The 25,326-nt window shown below is 40.4% G+C and overlaps 1 protein-coding gene across 6 annotated transcripts in view; it reads right to left on the bottom strand.

Annotated features, from left to right (window-relative positions):
* plcg2 (phospholipase C, gamma 2) overlaps positions 1–25,326 on the bottom strand; it is a 209,121-nt gene that overhangs the window by 113,690 nt on the left and 70,105 nt on the right. For 4 of the 6 annotated variants that reach the window (XM_088418162.1, XM_088418161.1, XM_088418163.1 and 1 more), the window contains exons 21-29: positions 22,008–22,076; positions 21,806–21,915; positions 21,623–21,719; positions 21,464–21,536; positions 19,495–19,667; positions 17,779–17,881; positions 13,185–13,388; positions 5,128–5,267; positions 78–186 (exon numbers count right to left, since the gene is read on the bottom strand). In XM_088418162.1, the coding sequence (XP_088274288.1) occupies positions 78–186; positions 5,128–5,267; positions 13,185–13,388; positions 17,779–17,881; positions 19,495–19,667; positions 21,464–21,536; positions 21,623–21,719; positions 21,806–21,915; positions 22,008–22,076 (1,078 nt within the window). The remainder of the gene's footprint in view (positions 1–77; positions 187–5,127; positions 5,268–13,184; positions 13,389–17,778; positions 17,882–19,494; positions 19,668–21,463; positions 21,537–21,622; positions 21,720–21,805; positions 21,916–22,007; positions 22,077–25,326) is intronic. The other 2 variants (XR_015865985.1, XR_015865986.1) reach the window with 1 other exon arrangement.

The following is a 25,326-nucleotide window of genomic DNA, read 5'->3' as shown; positions in this document are numbered from 1 at the left end:
AGACGTGCTGTGTTTTTTAACATGTGTCACCTTCTGTTTATGGTTGGTAAGAAGACGTTTGAATTATTTTAGCCTACGGTAAACAGTGGTCTTGGCCTTTGCTTCAGTGTGACCACACAGTTCAATCTCCACAAAAGGACTTGATATTGAGCGGCCAAGCTTTGGAAGGTGTCTGGCAGCAATCACCTAAAAAAGACAGTTTAACTTGTGCTATTTTAATTTTATTAATTTCCATCAATGGTTATACGTAACAACAAAAAATGGAAATAATGTAAAAAGTATAAAAAGTCATCAACTGAGATCGTGTAGTGGTAATAATATGCACATTTTCTTACAACTTTAAACGTGGGAGCATTCAAAATTAATTTAGGTTGAATTAAATTCAAAGGTTTTCTGAAAAGAATCAATATACACCTGTCATCATTTAAAGTGTGTCTTATTAACCATATATGAAATTCCAAAGTTCTTGTATGCGCTTCCTGAAATGTTGTCAACATATCTTAGAGCAGTGGTCCCCAACCCCCGGTCCAGTCCGCGCACCCGTCCGTGGATCAACTGGTACCGGGCTGCGTGGGCTGCACCCGAAATAATGTTTTGGAGATGATTTAGTTTAACAGTTCATACTTTTGTGCTTGATCTTTGTTTTTTTGGCGCCGCCTCTGGCCGCTGTTAATATTTATTTATTTATTTATTTTTACCTCTAAATGAATAGGAATTTTGGAGATCTAAACATGCAATATAACTCACCAAATTTTGCCCACCAATTGGAACTCGTGAAAAATTTTATAATTTATGCTTGGCATAAATGTTGAAACAATGGCTCTATAGCGCCACCTCGAGTCAAAAAATAAAACCTCCCTGAAATGTTTGCCCAACACATTGGCAACAAATTGGCAGGCATGTGTAGCACCCCAAGATTTATAAAAACAAGTCCATCACGGCCATATGCTAAAATGTACAGAATAAGACCTGAGAATTTTTTAATCTGATCATTTGATCAAGTTTGAATTTGGGCTGTACCATCTCGAGACCTGGGACAACAACTGTGAAAAAAATTGATTGCTCAAGAGCCATCTTTCTGTCATGACACAGACATTTTTGTGTACTGTGTCGGGGAGGGCCCTAGTGTCTGGTGCTCCTTCAAAGAATAAAACAAAAATAAATAATATATTAGAAAATTTGTCATCACTCATGCCAAAAATTGGCATGACTGATGAACCTATCTTCTCAAAATGTCACATACTTGATATAAGTCCAGTGATCTATGAATGTATTTTTAATCGTACTGGCAAGCACCACCTAGTGGTTGAAGAAATCATAGCTTTTTTATGTGCTTCTCAAAGGAGGTTAACAAGATCTATCCCATACTTGCTCTGGACGATGGTTAGGACTTACTGACATCCGAATCAGAAAGTTGATGACTTTTGCCATTGCAACGGCATTTGTCAAAATTTTGTCAAAATTAGGTCAGTTTTGAGGGTTTTACCATACAAGAAATCTCTGGAAAATTTGGACACAAATTAGGTCTGGCAAAATCATAAATATCTTTTATAAAAATTGTCTCAATGAAGCCCCTGATGAGTTTTTGAAGAAGCAGCCCCAGTGTATCTTTCACCTCGCACAGGTGTTGGCAACAAGCTACTCCGGAGGCACATGTGGCTCTTCCACCTTCATTTTGTGGCTCTACGTTGCTTGAGAAAATAGATAATGCTTGGCTCAGACTGACTACGGATGGCGAAACAAGCAATGCATTTGAATTGCAGTCAGTGCAGTTTGTGCAATTGGGCTATAAGGGGACATCAACGACGCGTTTGGAGCGACGTGACACAAAAAAACGAGACAACTAATGTGACTTAAGATTGGACTCAAACATTGGCTCAGTCTGCTAGCTTCTTTTATTGAAAACAATGCAGTAACAACCTTGGTTAACACGAACACCGCTAAGACGAACAGCAAACGTAAACAGGAAATGAAATGCACCGTTGATTTCTAGGTTAAAAACACACATTTAAAAATGAAATTTACAGGTAAGTAAACATTACAAACGGAAGTGCTTGAAGAGTTCTGAGCAATAAATCTCATCCTAATACCCCTGTTAATGTAAAAGGATAGAGTTGGACATTGGTTCAGTCTGCTTGCATCTTTTATTGAAAATGGGTAACAACCTTGGTTAACAAGGACCGCAGTAAGCAACTTTTCTAGCTCCTACCACCCAATTGACCCCTTCCGTTTACACATTCAGATATCAAAAAGTGTTTGTGGCTCCCAGTGTTGTCTTTTCTGTGGAAAATGGCTTCAAATGGCAAATGGTTTTAGTATTAAAGGTTGCCGATGCCTGACCTAGCACTATGAAGATCAAGAAAGCATGTGTAGCACCTCCAGCCCAACCAAAACGTCCATAGCAGGCTAATGCTAGGATGTACAGCAGGGCTGCCCAAACATTTTTGGCCCAAGATCTACACTTACAGCAGCTAACCTCCGATAATCAACTGGTGTGTGTGTGTGTTTTTGGGTATTTTCTGATACGAGACATGCGGGACAATGTGCTGCCTGTCAAGCCACGGTATCGTAGTCAAAGCCAAACATTGTGAGGAAGTCTACAGTTAAGTCCATGTAACTTGTCTGTGACCCCAAGAGAGGTGAACAGAACGCAAGCTACATTTGAATATGTTTGATCAATCAAATCCCTGTGATGTGGCAAACCATTGCTTGTCCTCTAAGACAGTGGTCCCCAACCTTTTAATCACCACGGACCGGTCAACACCTTAGATTTATATTTAATATAAATCTGTTAATATAACATACATAGTGAGAAGGATGATGTGGTTTTTAGAGCAGCCAGCACCCCCCCCCCCCCTCCCCCCAATAAATAATAATGATCACTATAATTTCTACATAAACAATAGGGACCTTGCACCGGTCACTGCTCAGGCTATAACAAGAGCTGCAAGCAGCCATTAAGAGCCCTCACACCCTTGGGATCTTGGCAAGTTGGAATAGTTGCACATGATTTTTTTTTCCTGTATTTACATAGTTCAGAGTAACAACTCCTTTGATAAAATTATGACACACAGAAAAGCCAAAAATATCGAATACTCTGAACGGAAATTAAAATGGCCAACTTCCTGCTGAAATGTACAGCTAGTGCTGGGTAATTAGATTTTTTACGGGGCACGACTTGGATATTTTTTTTACACCACATAAAAAAGTAGCACCATAAAATCCTAAACATTCTACCAATCAAATAAAAGGTAAACCTGGTTAAAAAACACACAAAATATATATTCACTTTACTTTATTTAGTAGTTGTAACTACCTTAATTATAAAATACTAATTCTTTAAATGTGTTCGGGAAGGAACTTTCAAAAAATGTTTTAAGTCTCGACAATATAAGATAATGCGTGGCAAGTTATTGTGGTTTTCATTGTCATTCATCAAAGTCACATTATTCAGTGTACATCATGATCTACACCTTCTGGATTTTCTGAAAAATGTTTATTTACATTTTTTCAAGGGGCTCAGCGCAGTAAACAACAATGTGAAGAGATTTACTTTTGTCACCACCTGGTGACGCTATAGGTATCACCGAATATCACCAAACAGATGTCTTTAGGGCAGGGGTCACCAATGCGGGGGCACTGGGTCGCCCCAGAGTAGCACATGAGTAGCACATGAGTAGACATGTAGCAGACCTGTTCTGCAAATAGTTTACAAGTGATAAACCATTGTGATTTTCTAGGAATTTTACAAACAATTATGTATATATGACATATACATTACATATTACACTTGATTTACATATTTACTACAGCTGTTTCTTAATTATTGTGAGAATTCAATAACATGTTCAGGGTCTTCACATAAACTGGTTGCCCTACATATTACTCAGTACATAAGAAGTAGCTCTCAGTTTCTAAAGTGTTGGTTGACCCCTGCTTTAGGACAATGTAGCTGCAATGCGGTACAAGCCAGTGCTTTTTTTGTGCTGGTGTTTAGCCCGGTTAAATACAGTACTTGCTATATATACTGGCATGGTCACGTTACAGAGAGTGGGGGCCAAGGAAGATTTTCCCCCTTTAAATAGAGAGCCAGTCAGGACCATTTTCGAATAATCCAGCGGAATGTGAGATCTGACTAGGGAGTAGAGTGGGCCCCCGTGTTACGGGATTAATCCGTTGGGCGGTTGGGCTCGTAAGGCGAATTCACCGTATGACGGGCAGTCCAAACTTATGTTAAATAGCTAATGCGTTTGGAATCCCAGGTAAAAACATCAAAATTGTACATAAATATTAAAAAATTGGTACAAAAATAGTGTAGTAAGCGCTACGTATATATAAAATATATGTATACAATCAGAAAACACCATAAATTAAAAAAAATATAGAAAGGATTTATTTACCTTTGAGTGGCGCTTGTTATGCCCATATTCCCTAGTAAGAGTAGCCTAGGCTAGGGTAGCTTCGTATTTCTTGATTATATCCAGCATTATTTTCATATAAATCATCTTCTTACTTCTCTATTTAACATCACTCGCTATCTTGGGACCCATGGCTAACCCATTCAAGTTTGACTTAAGCAGTGAAATGCACTGTAAATATGGTTTTGTAACCACTCACGATAGAACAAAGCTTTACCGTTCCGCCATTTTGAAACAAGTGAGGCTGACCAATAGCAGACCACCATTTCCGTAAGTAGACGTCGACCAATAGAAGGCCAGCGTAGTTATGCGTAGCAAGGAGGGCGTTAGACCGCAACAGAAAATAAGTGCAATTATCTAAAAATGCCTGCAGATGGAGACGAAACAACACAAATACAGCAAGCCCCTAGGGTCATGACAGTTGTTTTTGTCGCAGTACCAGGAAAATACCATAAAGAGGGGACCAAAAAACTCAGTATTCCACATTGCAACATGAAAAAAAAAAACATAAGCCAGGGAAGCTGTAACAAGGGGGTCCACTGTATAGTGAAAACATAACTACAACTGTGGAATCGTTTTGGAATGCCTGAGAAGACTGATGTCCTCACAACTCAGGTATAAGTATGGTTAAATAGAGATACATTTGTTTGCATGAGTACATAATTCAGTTAAATTCATGTATTTATAGCAGGTGTGTGATCAAACATACCCTAATCACAATGTTGTACTTCACATCTTTCTTCTCCTGATGAGGGTCATAGAAGTCAGAGCGCAAGAGCTCTGGCTGTAGGATGTAACCAGTACCTCCATTCATACTGAAGAGACTATTGTTCAGCTGGGTGTATTTATCTGTGGGAAAATACCATAATCATAGAATGAGTTTTCAGTAAAATATGTATTTATTTCCACTTTCAGGTAACTTTGCATAATTAGCACCAAGTGCACATGTTGGCAATATTGTTGATAACTTTCTGTTCAAGAATGAAAACCCTGATCACAATGATCACATATTCAAGGTTTTTTGGTGTGGCGACAATGCTTCATATCTTCCATACCAGAGGTTTTTTTTTTTGAGGGAAGACGGCGCTGCCTGGCACTGGGCCTGGCGCAACATTGAACTCCCCTCCGCCCTGTCGGCAGTGGCGTTGGGTAGTTGGTGACTGGGGCGAAAGGTTCCAAGGCAGCCACTAAGGGAGGGCTCTCTGCCGATGATAGTGCGGCCTGGCCGGACTAGATGATTAAGTAGGCGCGCAGCTCAGGCAGGCGGCAGGGTTGCGGGAGGGGGACAGGATCGGTTAGGGTGGGCCGCGGAAGTGGTCCGGCACACCACTGACAACCCCCTCCGACAACCCAGCTGACTGACCTTGGCCCACTTCACTCCCAGGTGGGCCGGCTGTGGGGCTCTAGACCCGGCTCTGGCTCCCTGCCCGAAGCGCGAGTGCTTGCTCCGTGAGGCTCTCTCCTTCCTCGCTCTCTCTGGTAATAATCCTTACGCAGGTTCACCCACAGAAACCTTGTTACGACTTTTATTTTCTCTCAATAGTCAAGTTTGATCATCTTCTGGGCGCACTGTTTTGATCGGGGAGGGCCGCAGCGGTATCGCTCTGTGCTCGTGCAAGAGTTGATAGTTTGTGAGCGAGCTCATCACTCATACGCTCTACTATGGGTTGAAAAAGTAAAATAAAGTTTGTGCCTAAAAACAGACTGTTTAACTTAACTTAACATTCTACAGTTAGGAGATCACTGGTCACCGGAAGAGAGGTAGGGAGAGTTTTACTAAACATATTTAATACACTTTATTCATGTACGTACGATGTCTATGGTGTGGGGTGGTGGAGGGAGGTATCCCCTACTTCACGCAATTCACTTTTTTGGGCATTTTCCGGTCCACGTTAATCGCGAAAAACGAGGGAACACTGCATCCCAAAATTGGTCGCACAGGTACAGCCAGATTGGAAAAGAGGCTGCCGGTCTTCTTCGAAGGCATTTTGCAAGTTATCACTGCTCAGACTTATGTTGCGAGTGACTTGAACCACAAACTGGATGTGGTTCTTTAATCCTCACGCAAAACAGTTGTCATCCTGTCATCAAGTTGGAATCAAAAGATTTCATTGCTAATTTGAAGCCTATTCAGAGTCTTGTGCTATGGACTGGAGGCTATGGACTAAACAACTGCCACCTTGACTCTCTCGCCTCAAAGGACAAGAAATTCTCAAGATACGACAATCTTTCCTCTCCATTCTGTCAGGTGGCCTTAAGACTGTTTGTTGGACTGGACTGGCATCTCAAGAAGATTCTTATGCACACACATCCACAGATATCGTTAGAATAATTGCATATAGGTTATCCCATATTTATTTTATGCAGTTAGTATGTTTGTTATGCAATCAGTATATCGTAGATCAGTGACCTGACCAACGGGGGTTTCGGAACCTGACCGGTCATGCTTGATGTTCCTAAAGAAGACGATATTAGCAAGGACTCGTAAACTGTATTCCTCACGACCATAAACTGATTTGTTGTCAGATGTCTCCTCAACCCTTCAGGCCCGCTATAACTTTTCTACCTAGGGCCAACCCAAAATAAATAAATGAGGAGCGGAAAGGATCTCTAAGCAGACCGGAAGGAGATCTGAGAAGGTCAGGTTCCTGTCTGCTCTTCTCACAAAAAAAGCTTGTTTTCTTCTCTCTTCTTTGTTGCTGATTAATGTTCTAGGTAGCCTGAACCCACCATTCACTTTGGTCCTTCGAGCTGAATGCCAAGATTCCTGAGGATTCCAGCGGGCATTATGAACTCCAGAAAGACCATGGCCACGTCAAGCTACCTAGGGTGAGCCTAAGATCCTTTTCCAGAACTGGACCTCAGCCTGCCAGCTGTGATCTGATGGTTAACTGCATTCCAACGGAGGGAAGACAACAGCGGTGAGTTGAACTTCTTTAAAGAGGAAGTGAATGATTGGAGGTCATTGCGCATTAGGAAATAAAGTCATGTGAATACTAGTCGATGGCGGGTAAATTGGCGGAGTACTGTGTACACTTAAATTCAATGAGAAAAAAAATTTGAAAAAGGATGGCGGAATCCTGTGTACACTTAAATTCCGTGGGAAAAAGCGCTACTAAGATGTGATTGTGAGATGAATGAAAGGAAATAAAATACCACTAGGTTTTCATCTCATATAAAACAGTGGGATTGTAAACAGCATACTGTTGTGGGTGCAAAGGCAAGAATTTGCCACCTGAAAATGTTGAAGTAAAAATTACCACAACAAGAAATTAGAGTTGCTGTCCTACTGATAAGAAACTAGTTTTTAGAACTTCCTAGGAGTTGACAACTGGACCAAATTCTTCAAAATGGGGAAAGGAAACAGTAAAGAAAACCCTAAAAGAAACACTGGGTGAGCTCAGTGTAGCGCATTACAACAGGCTTTGTTGTCTTTCTCCCCTCAGTCAATTGTATTGTATGTTTCTTGGATGGTTCGAGCTTCCTTTACCTTGTTATTGTGGAGGTGTAATGGTAATAAGGTTATCTATCTATCTATCTATCTATCTATCTATCTATCTATCTATCTATCTATCTATCTATCTATCTATCTATCTATCTATCTATCAATTATCCGGTTTCTAAGGAGGAGGAAGCAGTGCACACCGTCCCCAAATTGGCCACACAGGTACAGCCAGATTGGAGAAGAGGCTGTATTTGGTACATGCAGCATCCACTTCAACCTGTGGGCCTGGAAGGGGGCTCCTCCCACCTGTGGTCCCTTCTGGAGGTTTCTGATTTTCCCCTGATTGGGGTTTTTGAGTTTTTCCTTCCCCTTCTGGGAACTTCGACAGGGGATGTTGTTGTGTACCTTACACCGAAAAGATGTCTCTGTATGACTTCTTTTTTCGAAAGAAGTCTCCACATAACCTCCATGAGACTTCGGTGATTTAGGGCTATACAAATACAATTTGATTGATTGCACTCCGTCCACACTGTATAGTGGGAATGGGGCACAGCTGACGTCTACTCGGGACTGAATGGGTGGGGAGAAAACTTTGACGAGCTCCTCATATCCATCAACATGGCTTCTCATGACTTAACAGAGTCTGGGGTCTCATTTTAATTCATGGGGTTGAAATTGAGGGATTTAAATACCTAGAGGTCTTGAAGTGTCTTATATGTTGTCGGGCTATTAAAGGAATCTAAGAGTTTGAGCTTAAAGTAGTTCATTAGATGTTGCTACATTCTGTGTATGAGAGTGTGAGACTGTAAAGTGAACAAAACAATATGGGGTGCAAGGGAGTGTAAGAATGGAATGTTTCAGAGCAAGCGGTGCTAGTCGCGGGGACGAGATGACTTTGGCACCTGGTGAAAAACAACTTTGAGGAAAACTACAACCAGGAGGAGTAAGCAAGCAATTCTGCAGGGGAAGAAAGACCAATGAGAGCAAGCTAAAGTTAACAACAGTATACACATAGCCAATAAAATAATGCCAGGATGCCTTTGTTGATGTACCATTTGCATATTGTGTAGTATAACTCATTGCTGGGCAACTCAGATGAGAGTACGTCTGCTGGTGGCAACAGCGGCGTACAGGGCTGTATTGAGAGGGACCCGAGACCCAGGTGCTTGTATTAGATCTGCGTGTTAGGAATAAATCCACTCGTGTGTGAAAATGCCGGCTTCCTGATACCTTTCTATTGCAGAACGAGTGCGCAAATTGTTGGATGAGTGGCAGTTGGTAAGGTCACAAATTGGAGTCAGATTACTAACTTGAGTTCATGTTAATTTAGCAATAAAATTCCAACACTATCCATGTTGACCTGTCGCTGAATCATCACATAGACATCAGGGTCAGTGCCTCTGTACCAGCAAAGGGGTGGAGATTCCAATATTTTTAGTTGTTGGATGTGGTCTATCTACAGGTGGATGACACACCACAGCCTTTCTGGTAAATTCTATTAAAGGGTGCTGGAGATGAAAAATCTGTTGCAAGGCAGAATCTCAGATTCAGGAGGAGCCATGTGGCCTCAGATTCTGAAGGTTAGTTTAACACAGCTTCAGGGGCGATAGGACTGCATCATTTGATCACAGCCACTGACAGGTGTAAAGCAGAGTAAGAGATGTAAAATAGAAAGTGAGATTACCCACAGATGACAAGGCCACTGAAAACCAGTACCAAAACAGAATGCAGTTGGAAAGCCACCAGAGAATGTGCCAGACACACCTCGATGTTGTGGGCTGCGTGCTGCATTTACCATTGTGCTTGTATTGTACAGAAGCATAGAACATTGAACACTGAGTGGTAGTATGGACTAGCAGTAGAGTTGGGCCGCGAGAATCAAGCGGAATCCAGTTCTCCCAGTTCGTAGATGACTTCAGTCCAGGACTCTTATCAAATATGTGAAATTTAGAGAAGGTGGGATTATGTGGGTTGAGTTAGAGCAGCTTTTATTGTTAGAGGTGTGTGATTTTGCACTGCCATATAGGCCACGCCCATTATCGAAACATATACTAATTGTTGAAGGGTATTAGGCGTGTCCGATGGCTTTTCAGACAACACTGAAGCGATATCACTTCAAGGGGCTCAGCAGATTACTTAAAAACGCTAAGGAATTGCTATTTTTTTGCTGCCACTAGGTGGCGCTCGCAACGCACTACGATAAAAAAAAGGCTTGTAGGTGTGTTTCACATTGGACTCCCATCCCACATATGAAGTTTTGAAAAGATTCAATTATCTAGGTCCAATTACAGCAAATAGTACCGATTTGGCGAGATACCGGAATTTGAGGTGGCATACAGGCCACGCCCTTTATTGAAGAGTCATGAAAGTTGAGAAACTTCATGTTCCAATGTATTAAAGCTTTTCTGACCATTTTTCAGTCAATTTACTCAAACAAGCACTCATTAGAACATGAAAGTGTAAAAAATAAAATTTTTGTCTGTCATTAGGTTGCGTCTGTAAATGATTTCGAAGTTTATCACATAGCTGTATTAATTTCACGACTTTTAAAGTCCCTGCAAAGTTTCACATGGTTTGAAGCTGTTACAGCTGAGTTATGCAGGTTTTTGTCATTTGACGAAGGAAATACTCAACATAATTTGAAGCTCCGCCTACATCTTACAAGTCATAGGATCTTCACCATTTTTGGGATATTTGTGCCACTAAATCTGCTAATGGATCATGCCAACGTAAAAGTTAATTGGATGAACCGTTTAAAAGAAGGGACGAGTTCGAGACCAGCCAATGTACAAGAACGGTGCGTAGTTGCAAATTAAAAAAATTCAGAACCATTTTCCTGTACATTTGTAGGTCTAATAGACCTTCATATGCTTAAAAGGTTTCGGAGCTGTCGGTCAAACAGGCCAACAGGATTGACTGTAATCTTTTGACTAATGACACACAAGGTGGCGCTAGCTTTATACTGTAATGTATGTTTGTCGATGTCTTCAGGAATGGACTTTCATCCATTGTGTGAAATTGTGAGACGATTAGATCATCTGGGTCAAATTACAGCAGCTTTTACTGGTCCGATAAATCTTCAGAATGAAAATGGACGTGGAAGCCACGCCCATTATCGAAACATGGTAAATATTGGTGGGGATCAGCAGACGTGTCTAGAGGCTTATCAGACTTAACTTCAGCGATATTACTTTGACGGGCTCAGCTTAGCACATAAAAACATTAACAAAATGTGATATTTTTGGCAGCCACTAGGTGGCGCGCGGACTACGACAAAAAATACATTGAAAGGTGTGTTCTGCATTGGAATCTCATCAAATATATGGAATTTTGAAAAGATAAGACCATCTGGTCCAAATACAAATACGGCTAATTTGTTCGTTTTGGGGAGACATCAGACTGACACTTTTTTTAGCCACTAGCTGGCCGTATAAGTAAGACAAATAAATCTTAAACAGATGTGTTAAGGGCATGAGGCTTCATTTATCTGTAAAATTTTAGGTTTTTTAAGGTTATGCAGCTGAGTTATTAAGGTTTTTGTCACATGTGGCGAAGTAATGACTCATATGTTGAAGCCCCGCCTCCATCCCATTTTTCGGCGGATCTTCACGAAAACAACTGTCTCCCACTCTAATAAAACACCACAGCAAATTTGAAGTCGATTGGGTCAAGCGTTTAGGAGAAAGAAGGAGCAGTTCGGGACCTGCAAACGAGCAAAAACCGGCCAAAAGTGCACATTCAAAATTCATAACTCTTTTTTTGTACATCTGAGCACACGTCTCACGCTGACTCTTTTGTAGGGCTTGAGATCCTACATAAGGCTACGATTTTTTGTAGCTCTAGGTCAAACGGGCCAGGAGTGAGAGGCTTTTTTCCACTCATAAGGCCATCTTGGGGCCAATTACAGCCAATTTTTTCGTTTTTCGTTTTTTCGCGGGACATCTGACTTTGAGGTGGCGTGCAGACCACGCCCACAATCGAAAAGTCGTAAAATTTTAAAACCTTATTCCATGTCTTAATGGTGTTCTGACCAATTTTCAGTTATTTTACTCAAACAGACGGAGCACAATTCATGAAAGTTTAAAAAATGACATTTTTATCAACCAATAGGCAGCGCCAGTAGCTATTTGAAAAATGTTTTTTCAAAGGTGGTAAAGGTATAAGTCTCCAAGTGTCTATGAAGTTGTAGATTTTTTTAAGCTTGTACATCAGAGTAATTAAGGTTTTTGTCACTCTTGGCGAAGGAAAAATTTAACACATAATTTGAAGCATATATCATATATGTCGGCGGATCTGCACCAAATTTTGCCCAGTTGTGCCCCTATGTCTGATAATGCACAACAGCAAATTTGAAGGCGATTGGGTAAAGCGTTTAGGAGAAACAAGGAGCAGTTTGGGACCTGCAAACGTGCAAAAAAAGAGTTATGAATTTTTGAATGTGCATTTTTTACATTAAAAAATTCATAACTCTTTTTCTGTACATCTGAGCACATGGCTCGCGCTGACTTTTTTTGGAGGGCTCGAGGTCCTACATAAGGCTACAAATTTTTATATTTTATATTTTATATTTTTACTCACAGCGGTCGCTGCTCGGGCCCAATAATAGGGACCTCGCAGCAGTCGCTGCTCAGGCTCTAATAATCCAAAGAAGAAAAAGAGGGCTCTCGCCAGCAGTAGCCGCTCAGGCCCTAATAATAGTAAAAATAATTATCATAATAATAATAATAATAATCCGGAGAAGAACAATAGGGACCTCACAGCGGTCGCTGCTCAGGCCTTAATAATCCGGAGAAGAACAAGAGGGCTCTCGCAGCGGTAGCTGCTCGGGCCCTAATAAGTTAAAATGATGTCCAAATATAATTAAGATTAGTTGCCTTTTTTTTTAAATTGGAGTGGAGAATTTTTAGTAACTGGATTCAAATGGAAGAACTGGTATCAGAACCAGCATTGTCCAAGTTCAAACAATGCCCATTCCTAACTGTCAGTTGTATAAGAGAGTTACAGTAGGACTAGTGAAAAAGTTGTGTACATATATATATATATATATATATATATATATATATATATATATATATATATATATATATATATATATATATATATATATATATATATATATAAAAAGATTACACAGTGAAAAATCTAAGTCAAAAATCTAAGAAAAAATGACAGCAGAGCAGAGACACAGGTTTTTATCTGAATACATTTATATAAGGCATGGTCGAACTGGATTTTACCTCTCATTAGAGTATAGAGTATGTATATCTTGGTTTGTCAATGACAGATCTAAAATCAATCCATTCTCCAGTGTTGCTAATTACCTGCCGTCTGGAAGTTAAGGGCGACCATGTGACAGCCAACTGCCCATAGAGGGTAGGGATCATAGTTGGAAGACTCTACGCGCTGACCTTTTGGGTATATCCGACTTAGTGCCTTGTGATTGTACTGCAAGAAATCCATCGAAAGGCTTCTTCCTGGGATTTTGTTTTCAACAAAAGAGCGGACCTCTTTGCAATTGTAGAGGTCTGAAAAGGCAAACAGATGTCAGTTATGAGGTTTGCGTAATACATGAGTGTCCCAACAAAACATCTATCTATCTATCTATCTATCTATCTATCTATCTATCTATCTATCTATCTATCTATCTATCTATCTATCTATCTATCTATCTATCTAACCCTAAAATCCTAACTGTCAGTTGCATAAGAGAGTTATAGTATAACTATTGAGAAAGTTTCAGTTTTATGTAAATATACTGTGTGTGTGTGCGCGTGTGTGTTTTCTATAGTCGCTTGGGTCGCAGACTCGCTGGCGCCTATCTCAGCTTGCTTCGGGCAGTAGGCGGGGGACACCGTGAACTGGTCGCCAGCCAATCATGGGGTACGCAGAGACGAACAACAAGCCCAATCACACATAGGACCATTTAGAATGTCCAATTCACCTGCCATGCATGGTGTGCCTTGCCATGCATGGAATGTGGGAGAAATGTGGGAGTGTGCATATAAGTAAAACCCGCGAAGTAGCACCCCCACTTTTCACATTTAAAAAAAAATAAAAAATAATAATAGTTTTTTGGGGGGGGAATTTTTTTAAACGTGAAACTTCATGCTATACATATTATTTAAGACAAATATTACTGCAGCACACATATTTACTTAAATCTTAAATGATTACACGTCATACACTATACAGTAAATGAGCAGTTCCCCCTTTACTTTGAAGTCTCGCGCAGCTGCGGTCATATTAGCAGCAGCCCTGATGTTGAATTTAAAGTCTAATCTGTACATGATCAAACATGATTACAATGGAGAGTTTACACTTGAAATACCATTTTATTATAAAAGAAATCACGGTAAGAGATTTCCAACAGTCTGGTGAACCTCTGCTACTCACTCTGCTTCTGCCTCGACAATTTGTGTGCCTTTGCTTTGCGTGGCATTTCCCTGTGGAATAAAAGCGGGAGTTAAGGCAGGAGTAGATTAAAACTCCACAAGGACGTGCTGTCAGTCATGAAGCACACCCACAACAAAGGCACACACATTGTCAAGTCAGAGACAGACACAGTAAGGAGCAGACGCTCTCTAGACTTCAACTGTTCACTTACTGTACAGTGTATAAGGTTTAATCATTTAAGACTTAAGTAAATATGTGTACTGCAGTAGTTCCACGTTCGAGGAGGGCTCGTGCCAAATGCATTGATAGTTACAGCATGTCTCTCCGCAATACAATATAGCTTTTTTTCCCCCCGAAAAAATCCACGCAAGACCAAGGGTGCGAAAATCAAAGAGCAAAGTAGCAAGGGATCACCTTATACCATAACTCCCCAAATATAAGCCGACATACATTCACAAAAAGTTAGGAATATTTGGCTTTCAGGTGAAATTTATAAGAAATGCAGTACGTTATTATTTTTAAATAAGATTTTTAAATAAAATGATGCACTGTGAGTTCCTCATCTGTATAAAAAAAAAAATTGAAACGCAAGGTAACAATGGTAGTATTTTCAACATCTCAATATCTTGTCATGTGCCCTTGAGCATCAATTATAGCTTGACAACGATGTCTTATGCTGTTCACAAGGCAACTTATTGTCTGCTGAGGCACAGCATCCCACTCTTCTTGAAGGTCATTGAGGTTCTTGGGTGTAGAATGTCAAGCCTTTACACGGTGACTCAACTGATCCCACAGGTTTTCAATGGGATTCAGATCTGGAGAAAGTGCAGGCATTTCGAGGTACACCAGTCTCCAACAGTTGTTCCCTGATGATGTGACCTCGATGAGCAGGAACATTGTTGTCCATGAAGATGAAGGCTCGTGTTGTACGTTTACGGGCACAATCACCGGATTAACTATGTTATTTAGGTGGTATGGGCTTGTCCACGTACCATTCTCTATGTGTAGGGCAGTTCTGTATCAATTGGATACGCCTGCCTACACTGTAATATCACCACCCCCAAACACTCGCCTGGTGACAACAGTGGCTGATGCATAGGGCTCTCCCTGACGTCTCCGGCCATCATTTCTGCTCAGCGTGACTCAATTTTCATCAAAGTCATCAAAGTCCCTTGTCCAGCGTAAATGCTCCCTGCCTGGTGCTGGGGTCAGGGACCCGTGCAGGTCGTCTAGCTCGCAGACCACACTGATGTAAATGGTTTCGAATGGTCTGATGTGTCACTTGGGTGCCTCTCACCTTCCTTAAACGTGCCTGGAGTTGAGTGGCATTTATCATCCGGTTTCTCAGGGCAGTGTTGACAATTCAGCAGTCATCAGCACGAGATGTGGCCAAACGATGCCCACTCCCACGCCTTTCTGTGACTTTTCCAGTCCTCGATCTCTCTGTTGCAACCTGCTGATGACACTCTGACACTCAAAGCTCAGTGGCCACGTCAGAGAACATCCTCTTTGAAGCATCACAATGAGGATGTCCACTTCTACGCCTTTCTGTGACTCTTCCAGTCCCTCGATATCTCTGTTGCAACCTGCTGATGACACTCTGACATTCCAAGCTCAGTGGTCACGTCAGAGAGCATACTCTTTGAAGCATCCCAATAGCAAGGGACTGTGGATCCATTGTTAGTTGTCGTCTCGGTCTCATGGTGTCAAAGTGAGAACAGCATGATGAGGAAGACTGTTTAAACACCAGCTCCAATTGAACCAGGACATTTATTGGTGATTTCAAGGATCAAACACCTGCTGTGATTTTTGCCATTAAACTCCTCATTAGAGAACAGCAACTTGTGTAAACTCCCGAAACATTTACCAGATGTGCATTCAAAAGCGTAGAAGTTCACCTGTGAATATTTTAATGAATTTTGGAAGATCATCCTGAAATTTCACCCAAAAGCCGATATATGTAAATGTGTATGTATGTGTATATAAACACACACACACACACACACACGCACACACACACACACACACACACACATATAAATATATATATATATATATATATATATATATATATATATATATATATATATATATATATATATATATATATATATATATATATATATATTTCTGTTGGTTACGCTCCATCTCGTGTTGTAGTTTTAATTTGGGGTTTTTAACCAATTAGAATTCAATTAACTTGGGTAGCCAGGCTGTATGTAATCTGCCTGCTCCCAGAGGCACTAGGCCCTAGGGCATTTGCTTCACAGTTGCGGGCTTCTGCGCAAGCGCAGATGGATATGTGAGTGGCCGATTTGCTTAATAGACTGCTGCAATAGCCAATCGAGTCATAAGATTGCCATCTAGAGGCCTCACATTGAACCCTGTGAGTGGATCCTCATTAAAGGAAGGTGGTGCAATACTCAACAAAGCTACGCGGTGTTGACTTTGGTTGATTGCATGAGAGGTGTAGCATAGCTATTAGCTATTGGCCATTTTGGGGCTGCCAGGAGCGTGAGCTAACTCTGGCAAAAAGTTCTGGGAATGCCTTTTGTTTCCAAAGGATCAATATGGTGTGTTTGGAGCTACACTGGATTTGCAAACTTCAATTGTTTAACCAAGGTAGCAATGAGACACCAAAGCACGGCTGCACACATGCGCTACGGTGCTTTTAAAAACTTCGTGGGACACCCGAATGGATAGATAGTATTGTACACCTCAGTTTGAAGGTAAAGAGAGGTCCTCAATGTGCTACGGTGCTTTTAAAAAACTTTTGGGAACACCCAAGTGGATACACTGTAAATCTCAGTGTGTAGAGTAAGACCGTAAAGGAGTCAAGAAAAAACGAGGAGATATTGAAAAGAGTGATTGATTGTGACCGCTGTTTGTTTTGGTGAGTGCAAGCCTTTTCTTTATTTATTGTTTCATATTTCATATGTTTGTGTTATTTTATTTCGTTCATATTCAATTAATGATAAAGCATCAGAATGAATGTTCTTCTTTTATTAAACTGCAATTTATAATTTGGACTGCATTAGATTTCGTGGATATTTATTTTAAATCATTAATTTTTTTTGACAGCAAGTTATGACAAGTTTTAATGGCTGATGTGGGTTTATTGATGTTTAAAAGTGCAGACAAATAGTCTGTGTAGCCCAGTAACTCGTACGTGTGCGCATGAGGGGTATTTATTTGAGAGTCTGACATCACAGAAGGCGTACATGTGAAAGTCACAGACCACTACAGTTTACCGTTTATTTTTTTGAGGTGCGGGAGAAAAATAAAGAGCGCAGTGAAAACCCACGCAGGCTTGTAAAGAAAATGAAAACCACACAAGGAGGCCGCAGCCCAGATGTGATCTCATAACATCTTCACTGTGAGGAGAATCTTCTAACAGCTGCCAAAAAATTAAAATGATTGGAAACAAATGCACATTAGATTGAGTAACAATACTACCCTATATTTTACACAAAGAGCCTGGGTTAATTTTATATTTTTATTATTAAAATTGCATGCATTTACCAAAATGGTACTTATCCTTGCTTCGTGGCTGACAGTAGACAACTAGGTCTGACATCTCCATCGCAACCTCTGCCTTCTTCTCAACTTCCTCCTGCTGCCTGATCTGAGGTTGAAGAAAAATAGCACATCCTCACTGTATGCTTGATGATGAGATAAGCCTACCAATGTGAGGTTGTTCAGAAAATACAAAGTGTTTTTAAAAATGATCAATTCCAAGAGATCCAAGGCTAGTTTCTCACTACAGATTCAGATTTTTTTGCCCCTATCCAATCTGTATCTGATCTTTACATTACAGTGTAGACGATGTAGATCTGATTTTTTTCAGATGTGACCCTGGCCACTTAGATACGTGGTAAATCTGATACGTATCCGAACTTTTGTCATGCAACTTGTCGAAATGGCTAGGTCGCATTCATCTGACTCAAACGTCACAATTCTGTGCTCAAAAAGGTGGGAGCAACTTCAAAAAACAAAAACAATAGTGGATGAGGGGAAGACAACTCAATGAAGGGAGAGCAAGATATGTTTGGTGTCTCTGTCTTTCTTTATGTCTCTTTCACTCTTTCTCGCTCTACCAGAGAAAGCCATCGAGCATTGCTGCATAAAATAGCAAAAACAATTCACCCTTCATCTCATCAATGTAATTTATTCCTTTAATTTAACAGGTTGAAAATATTCTCGCTCCTGTATGACAGCCATTTTAACATTGCTAGGTACTTCCGCAAACTCTTAACGTTAAGCACAACCACTGTCTGTGACGTCTCTATGTTTTCAATACGCATAGGTTTGGGATAGGTTTGGGCTGTTTAGAGTTCATATTCACATTCAGGTCACATTCAGGTCACACTTATTTGGAAATGTGAACAACCTCACAAAAAAAATCTGATTAAAAAAAATGGAATTGAGCATAAGACCCTGCAGTGTGAACCTTGCCTAAAGAGAATTCTCATTCAAGTCGATTAGCATTTTCACAGCATATTTTTAAACAGGTAAAAATGTGATGTTTATTCAGAGTTTAATGTTTATATATTTACATGTTTGAGAGGAGCTGGATGACCAAGACTTCTGCCATGTCTCAAAGGGAGCACACATTGAACATTTGTAAAATTGGCAATGAAAATCACAGATCTTTAAATACATTTTATGTTGTCCAACATTAGGTTAATTAATTTCATTCATTCTGATCATGTAGTTTCTGTTTACATGTAAACAGAAAATTATATTATTTTTTGTGAATACCTTGTTTATGTGTAGTCTTCAAGTATAAAGGGAAACAACACATGGCTAAGCTTTGGTAAACTGTTAGCATTTTTTTTGGATGTCTTGACTCCAATATGATAATTTGGTAAGGAAGTGGCCCTTGAAGTTCCTCATGAAAGAAGTGTAGCTCACCTGGCATGAACATAATTATTGAAACGTCTCCCAAGTTTTATGTCACTTATATAGCTGTTGATTGTTATTATAAGTTGTGTTAATATATACATGCTCCAATACTTGTCACTGTTTAACTCATTTGCAATTTATAATAACGATAGTACAAATAACAACATTAATATAACAATGTAATTATCTGAACAACTGATGTCATGCTGCAGCACAGAACAAGAAACCTTTTGTGAAGACTATAACTGCAATGCTGCTGAGGTGGGGACGCTTTAAAGTAACTATTAATAATTCAACAACACTCATATAAACACAGAAAAAGCAATCACTTGCCTCTTGTTCTCTACTGAATTGCTTTCTCATCTCTCTCTGAGTGATGCTCCAAGCCACTTTGTACCATTCAAAAAGCTCCTCCAAAGAGTCTGTGGCCAAGTCAAAACGCAAACAGTCCTGCTCCATGTTCTGCAGTGTCAGAACATGCAGCTTTCCATTTTTACCATTTTTCACTGAAAAAACAATAAGGCAGGACAGCCATGGCATATTTATAATGTCAAGTTTAGTAATAAGCAACACAGTTTGTTAGGCAAAATTTACACTATGCTCTTCAAAGAATCACACTGAGATCCAAATGTACAAATAAGCAGGGCGGTAAAGCGCTAAATTTCAGAGAATCAAATTTGTGGGTTTTATTTGTTTCCTTTTGCATATAAATCAAAATGTGTGTGTGTGTGTGTGTGTGTGCGCGCGTGTGTGTGCGTGTGTGTGTGTGTGCGTGTGGGTGCGTGTGTGTGTGTGTGTGTTTTACTTGTGAATACAAATGTAAAACCTAGGAGTGAAAATGCCTGTAAATCAGAGATGGGAAATCCAGGTCAAAAAAGTAAAAACCCTTGCCATAGTTTGGCTTTCGCCAAAGGTGTTTCTACTCAACCATCAGTCAATTGAGCTTGATCAGCTACAAGTTGAATAGAAGCATCTGTGGATAAAGCCAAACTGTGGCAAGAATTTCATTTTCTGGATCTGATTTTCCCATCTCTGTTGTCAAAACAACTTTTAACTTCTACAAAGCTAAATTAGACACAAATTTGCAGCTATGCATACAGATCTCTTCTGCGGAATGCCTCTGGAAACAAGAATCACAATTGGCAAATTACAAAGACATCACAGAAGTTACAGGAATTGTCACAGTGGAGAATAGTCGAGCCACAACTCTTCCTCATACTGACGTAATGGACAGAGCTTCCTGCAGGCATGCGAAGTTGATTAAGTGTAAAAATCCACATTAGCTCAGCTTTCACTGACTAGCATGAGCTCAAAGACAAGGAGGGATTCTCGACTGAGGCTGCCTTGGTTTGTTTCCTGTAGCTAGTGAGGATAAACTACTGCCTTTGTCCAAAAGGGGCGCCACCATAATCAACTCAACCTGAAAGTTTTTAAAGGGGCAGTGTGTAAGATTTAGACCGTTTTTCATTAAAAAGAAATAAATTAAATGGTTCTAAATGTCAAAATCTTGCAAATAAATATGTTCTTAACGAACAACAGTATGTTTTAAATATAATCGTAGGTGTAGTTATCATTAAATTACATTACATGGGGGGGGGGGGGGGGGGGGGCACTCCTCTGGAGGCTGCCATGTCTGTTATAGCTACGGACAATGGTAAATGGCCTGCTGTCCGTAGTGAAAAATCTTACACATATAAAATAAATCTTACATATACAAATAAATGAGTTCTTAATGACCAACGGTATGTTTTAAATATAATCATAGGTCTCATTATCATTAAATTATATTACTTGGGGGAGTTGCTGCCATGTCTGTTATAGCTACGGCCAAGGATAAATGCAAGCACCTCCTCTGTCCATAATTAAAAATGGTCTAAATCCTACAAATGGTCCCTTTAAGTGGTGCTTTAACCAGGCAAACATGATTTTCAATTGATTGTTTTGTGAGTTTGGTCATGTGATATTCACAAGCTGACTCGAGATTGGTTATTATCTTAGCTCTGAGTACATGTGATGTCATTCGATAAAATATTAACATTTTAAAGCTGAAAATGGCTAAATAAATAAAGTATCCCTTGTAACTTGTAAATCCTTTTGTCATTAACTACATTGCACTTTGAGGACTGAAAGGTGAAACAAATGGTATTTTATTACCTTACTCTCACCGTATCAAGAACAGATTCTTAGACATGGTCACAAGATTTATTTGATATTCAGTTTCAGCATAACATTTGTCACCGTCATTGTTTAAAAAAAAAAAAGATGAACTTAAAGTGATTTGTGAAGGGAAATGAGTACTCACAGTTTTGTATGTTGCACTTAGAGATATCCACCACACCCTTACATAGCTCACCCAAGGGATTATCTTCCATGTCCTGTTTTCATTTAGGTTACAAACACACATCATATTTTAGTCTTTATACAAACAATATTCCAGTTAAGTTAAAAAAAAAAAAAAAACCTGTTGTCCAAAATCAAGTTTGGTGTTGTTGGACACGTCCTCAACATAATTGGATGGAAAAAAGAGCTGCACTTTTCCACCATGGTCTCCTTTCCACCTAAAATTTAAAGGGGATGTGAATATTTTCTTTTCTTTGAGAATTTTTGTACTTGTTCATGTCAAACAATGTGTAAATTGACTAACCATCCATCATTGTCCTTAGACACATTATGTATCAAAGCTCCTTTATTAAAGGTGAGTTCATCGGACCTTTGAGCATTGTAGCTATAAACAGCCCTAACAGTACTCTTTGGCTAAGGGAAGAAAAAAAATGAAAAGAAACACAATAAGCCTACAGTATAAATAAAAGCAACAAATGAAGTAGTAATATGTATGCTGTACACACCAGTGATGACTCAATCTCATTCGGTTCCACATATGTCTTCATTTCATACAGTGAGGCAGTATCTTTGTCCTGTCAAACAGAATGTACTGTAAGATACCGTTCTTTACAGAGGATGTTACCCAAACAGAATAGGTGTAAAATAATCAATGCCTATGTTTAGTGGCAATTTGTGTCACAGTCTGCCAGTTCTCATCAGTTCACTATCACCAATCTGTCAAGCTGAATTCCATTCAGTAAACCTCATCACGAGGTGTAACCAATCATTGACTCAGTCTATTAGCCCACCTGTTCTGCTCTTTGCTGTCAAATTGTCTTCATAAGCTACAGTAAGGCTTTCAACCCAGCCTGCCCCCGACAACCGTAACTCCAACTTACCTGACAAAGAAGACCTGCTCGACCTGCCTGAACAAATTGTTCGGTAATCTTGCCTGTCTCTAAGTGTCTTGCGTCCAGTCTCTGATTGTTTTAGTATAACTGCGCCCGTCATAGATCCAGCACACAGTGGTTCCACTCTGGACCGCTTTGAAAGAGGGGAAAAACTGTTGAATCAGCAGTCTCGCCATCATACCAAGATCACAGAGCAACTACTGGCCATCACCACATCACTCACGTAGGCATCCACTCCTTCTGCTCAAGCCTCTCCACTTGCTCATAGGCTGTCTGATGCTCCTGAACCCCCAGTATGAACCCGGGAACAATATAAAGGGGACCTCAAAAGCTGTGAGGCCTTTGAGTCAACTGCTCCCCTCAATTCACCCTTCATCCCTAAACATTCATATCAAATCAGGCTAGGGTAGACTTTACATTTAATCATCTGATGGGGCAGGTCAAGTAGTGGAAAACTGCTGAATGGGGTAGGAAATCACAGGAATGCTCCTCTTTTAGGACAGTTTTGGTGGAGATCTGGAAGGTGTTCAGGTTGACTAACGCCAGATTGAATTGGGTCTTAGCTTTGCAACAGTGATAGAACCCTGGTAGATTATGCCATTGACTTCAGAAACAGAGAATGCCTAGTTGATGCCTTCATGCATGGACTACAGAGCAAACTTAGGAACCAACTTGTCTATCACTCGTGTCTGTCCACCCTAGATGGGATGGTTGATCTGACTACCCATATTAATGAGCAATACACCCAAGCCTTAGTTTACTGATGACATACATATGAATATACATTATAGACAAAATTGAGGCCTTAAAAACAGAAAGACTGAGTCAACGGCATCAATAAAGTTGCCGTGTGTGAACAAACAGGTGGAACGACTGATTTAACAACTCACATGTGGTGTCACCATCCAGCCACAACAAGCATGTCTGAAGTGGGGTTCGCAAGGCAGAAATTTAGGTAAATTAAAAGCTGGGTCAACAAACTTCCCTGGGTCATGCTGAGAATCATGACCTCAGCTGTGGATATGCAGTGCTCGTCTGCTGAACTTTTATACGGCCAGGTGTTTAGGGTGCCTTGCAATTTCAGGCCAGGGGCTACAGTTCCCTGGTCCAAATTGAGTTATTTTTCCTGTTCACACGTACCTGTTGCTACTTCACAGCAGGCATACCCAGGACCTGAGTCCTCTGCCATGTAGATAAATCACTGGTCCTGGACAAGGGAGGCAGGCCTGAGACTATTTTCATTGACAGGATAAAGCCTGCCCCAATGGACGTTTCCAGGATGTGGATTTGGTTGAGAAGCCATGTCAAGGCCACCCTCCTGAGCTTCCCTCTACGGACCCTACTGGACCCCCTTCGGTTGTTCCAGTGCTGCCACTCGCTGGCGCCATGGACTGTTTTTCAGTGAACCCCCTCTTCAAATTTGTCCATTAGTTTATTACACAGAATGGGCGGGCCATCATTCAGAAACCCCACAAATGTGTCATCAGATGGCCTATCGGAGGTCTCAATAGTTTCATGTTATTCTGCCATTTGTTAAACATGCTGTCAGCCACAGATTGAGCAGTTTATGAAGCCCGCTATAGGGGTTCTTGGGTAACACTTAACAGAAGGTTAGAAGTTTAGGTTACTGGCCGTGTGAACTTGCACTGCTTAATCTTTGAGGCAAATGTTGGCTACTGTCGGATCATCCAGGTTGCCTCTGAGCCAGGACTGGGCTGGCTGGTGCCATGAGAGCAGCAACCCTAATACTACACACATGCAAAAATGGCAGAGAAAAAATACATATGTAAAAATTTCCCCCTGGGTGAGCGGTTGGCCAAATAAGGGTCTGTGGCAGAGTGGCAAAGTGGATGATGACCAAGAGCACCAGATGGGGAAAAGGGCGGCACTGGTGTACCTGTTCGGTGCTGGAGAGCAACTCATATGCAAGAGGAGCCATCCACCCACACAGCATTGTTAAGCATTTGTACTTCAGCTGCAAGTCTGTAAAATACTCCCAACTTCTTTTCTTCGTTGTGGCACTCTGGTTTGACAACCGCTCAAAGTGTGGGGTTTCCTCAGATTAGTAAACAACAAGTTTTCACTCTGCCAGAATGGGTTTAATCACATTTGGCACATTGCATAGTGGGATACTTGACATCAACAGCCAAAGCTCTATCATGTTTTCTACATGTTTTTACTTTATTACTATTTAAATACTATTTTGATCTGAAGAACTATTGTAAGCACAAGTGGGCACTATGTGTGCTACAGTAATTTGGTTAAATGAAGTATCTAAGATATACTTGTAAAGTATATTGTTTTGAAGTACTGTATCTCCATGTACGAGTTTTTTTTCCCCTCATTTTCACCCCCCATATTGGGTTGGGGGTTCGACTTATACCCGCATAACTCAAAACCAAACCTGTTTCCTGCACGTAGCTGTGTTTGAATAACAATAATTCAAATGCAAACCAAGTATTATCATGTCATTTACAAGGCTTTAAAGTATTATATATACAACTATATACATCTATGCAGTGAGCCCCCGTGTTACGAGATTAATCTGTTCCGCGGTTGGGCCCGTGAGGCAAAGTCACCGCATGGCAGGCAATCCAAACCTATGTTAAATCGCTAATGTATTTAGAACCCCAGGTAAAAACATCAAAATTGTACACACATATTAAAAATTGGTACCAAAATAGTGTAGTAAGTGCTACGTATACGTAACATACATGTATACAAATAGAAAACATCATAAATAAAAAATATAGAAAGGATTTACGTATTTACCTTTGAGTGGCGCTTGTGTTGCCCATATTCCCTAGTAAGAGTCACCTAGGCTAGGCTAGCTTTGTATTTTTTGATTATCTCCAGCTTCATTTCCATATGAATAATCCTCTTATTTCCCTCTTTAACATCACTATCAATCTTGATACCCATTCAACTTTGA

Source organism: Hippichthys cyanospilos, chromosome 6, assembly GCF_059441005.1.
Source record: "Hippichthys cyanospilos isolate Australia breed blue-spotted pipefish chromosome 6, RoL_Hcya_1.0, whole genome shotgun sequence".
NCBI classification, from domain to species: domain Eukaryota; kingdom Metazoa; phylum Chordata; class Actinopteri; order Syngnathiformes; family Syngnathidae; genus Hippichthys; species Hippichthys cyanospilos.
This window is presented reverse-complemented; position numbering and strand designations above follow the sequence as displayed.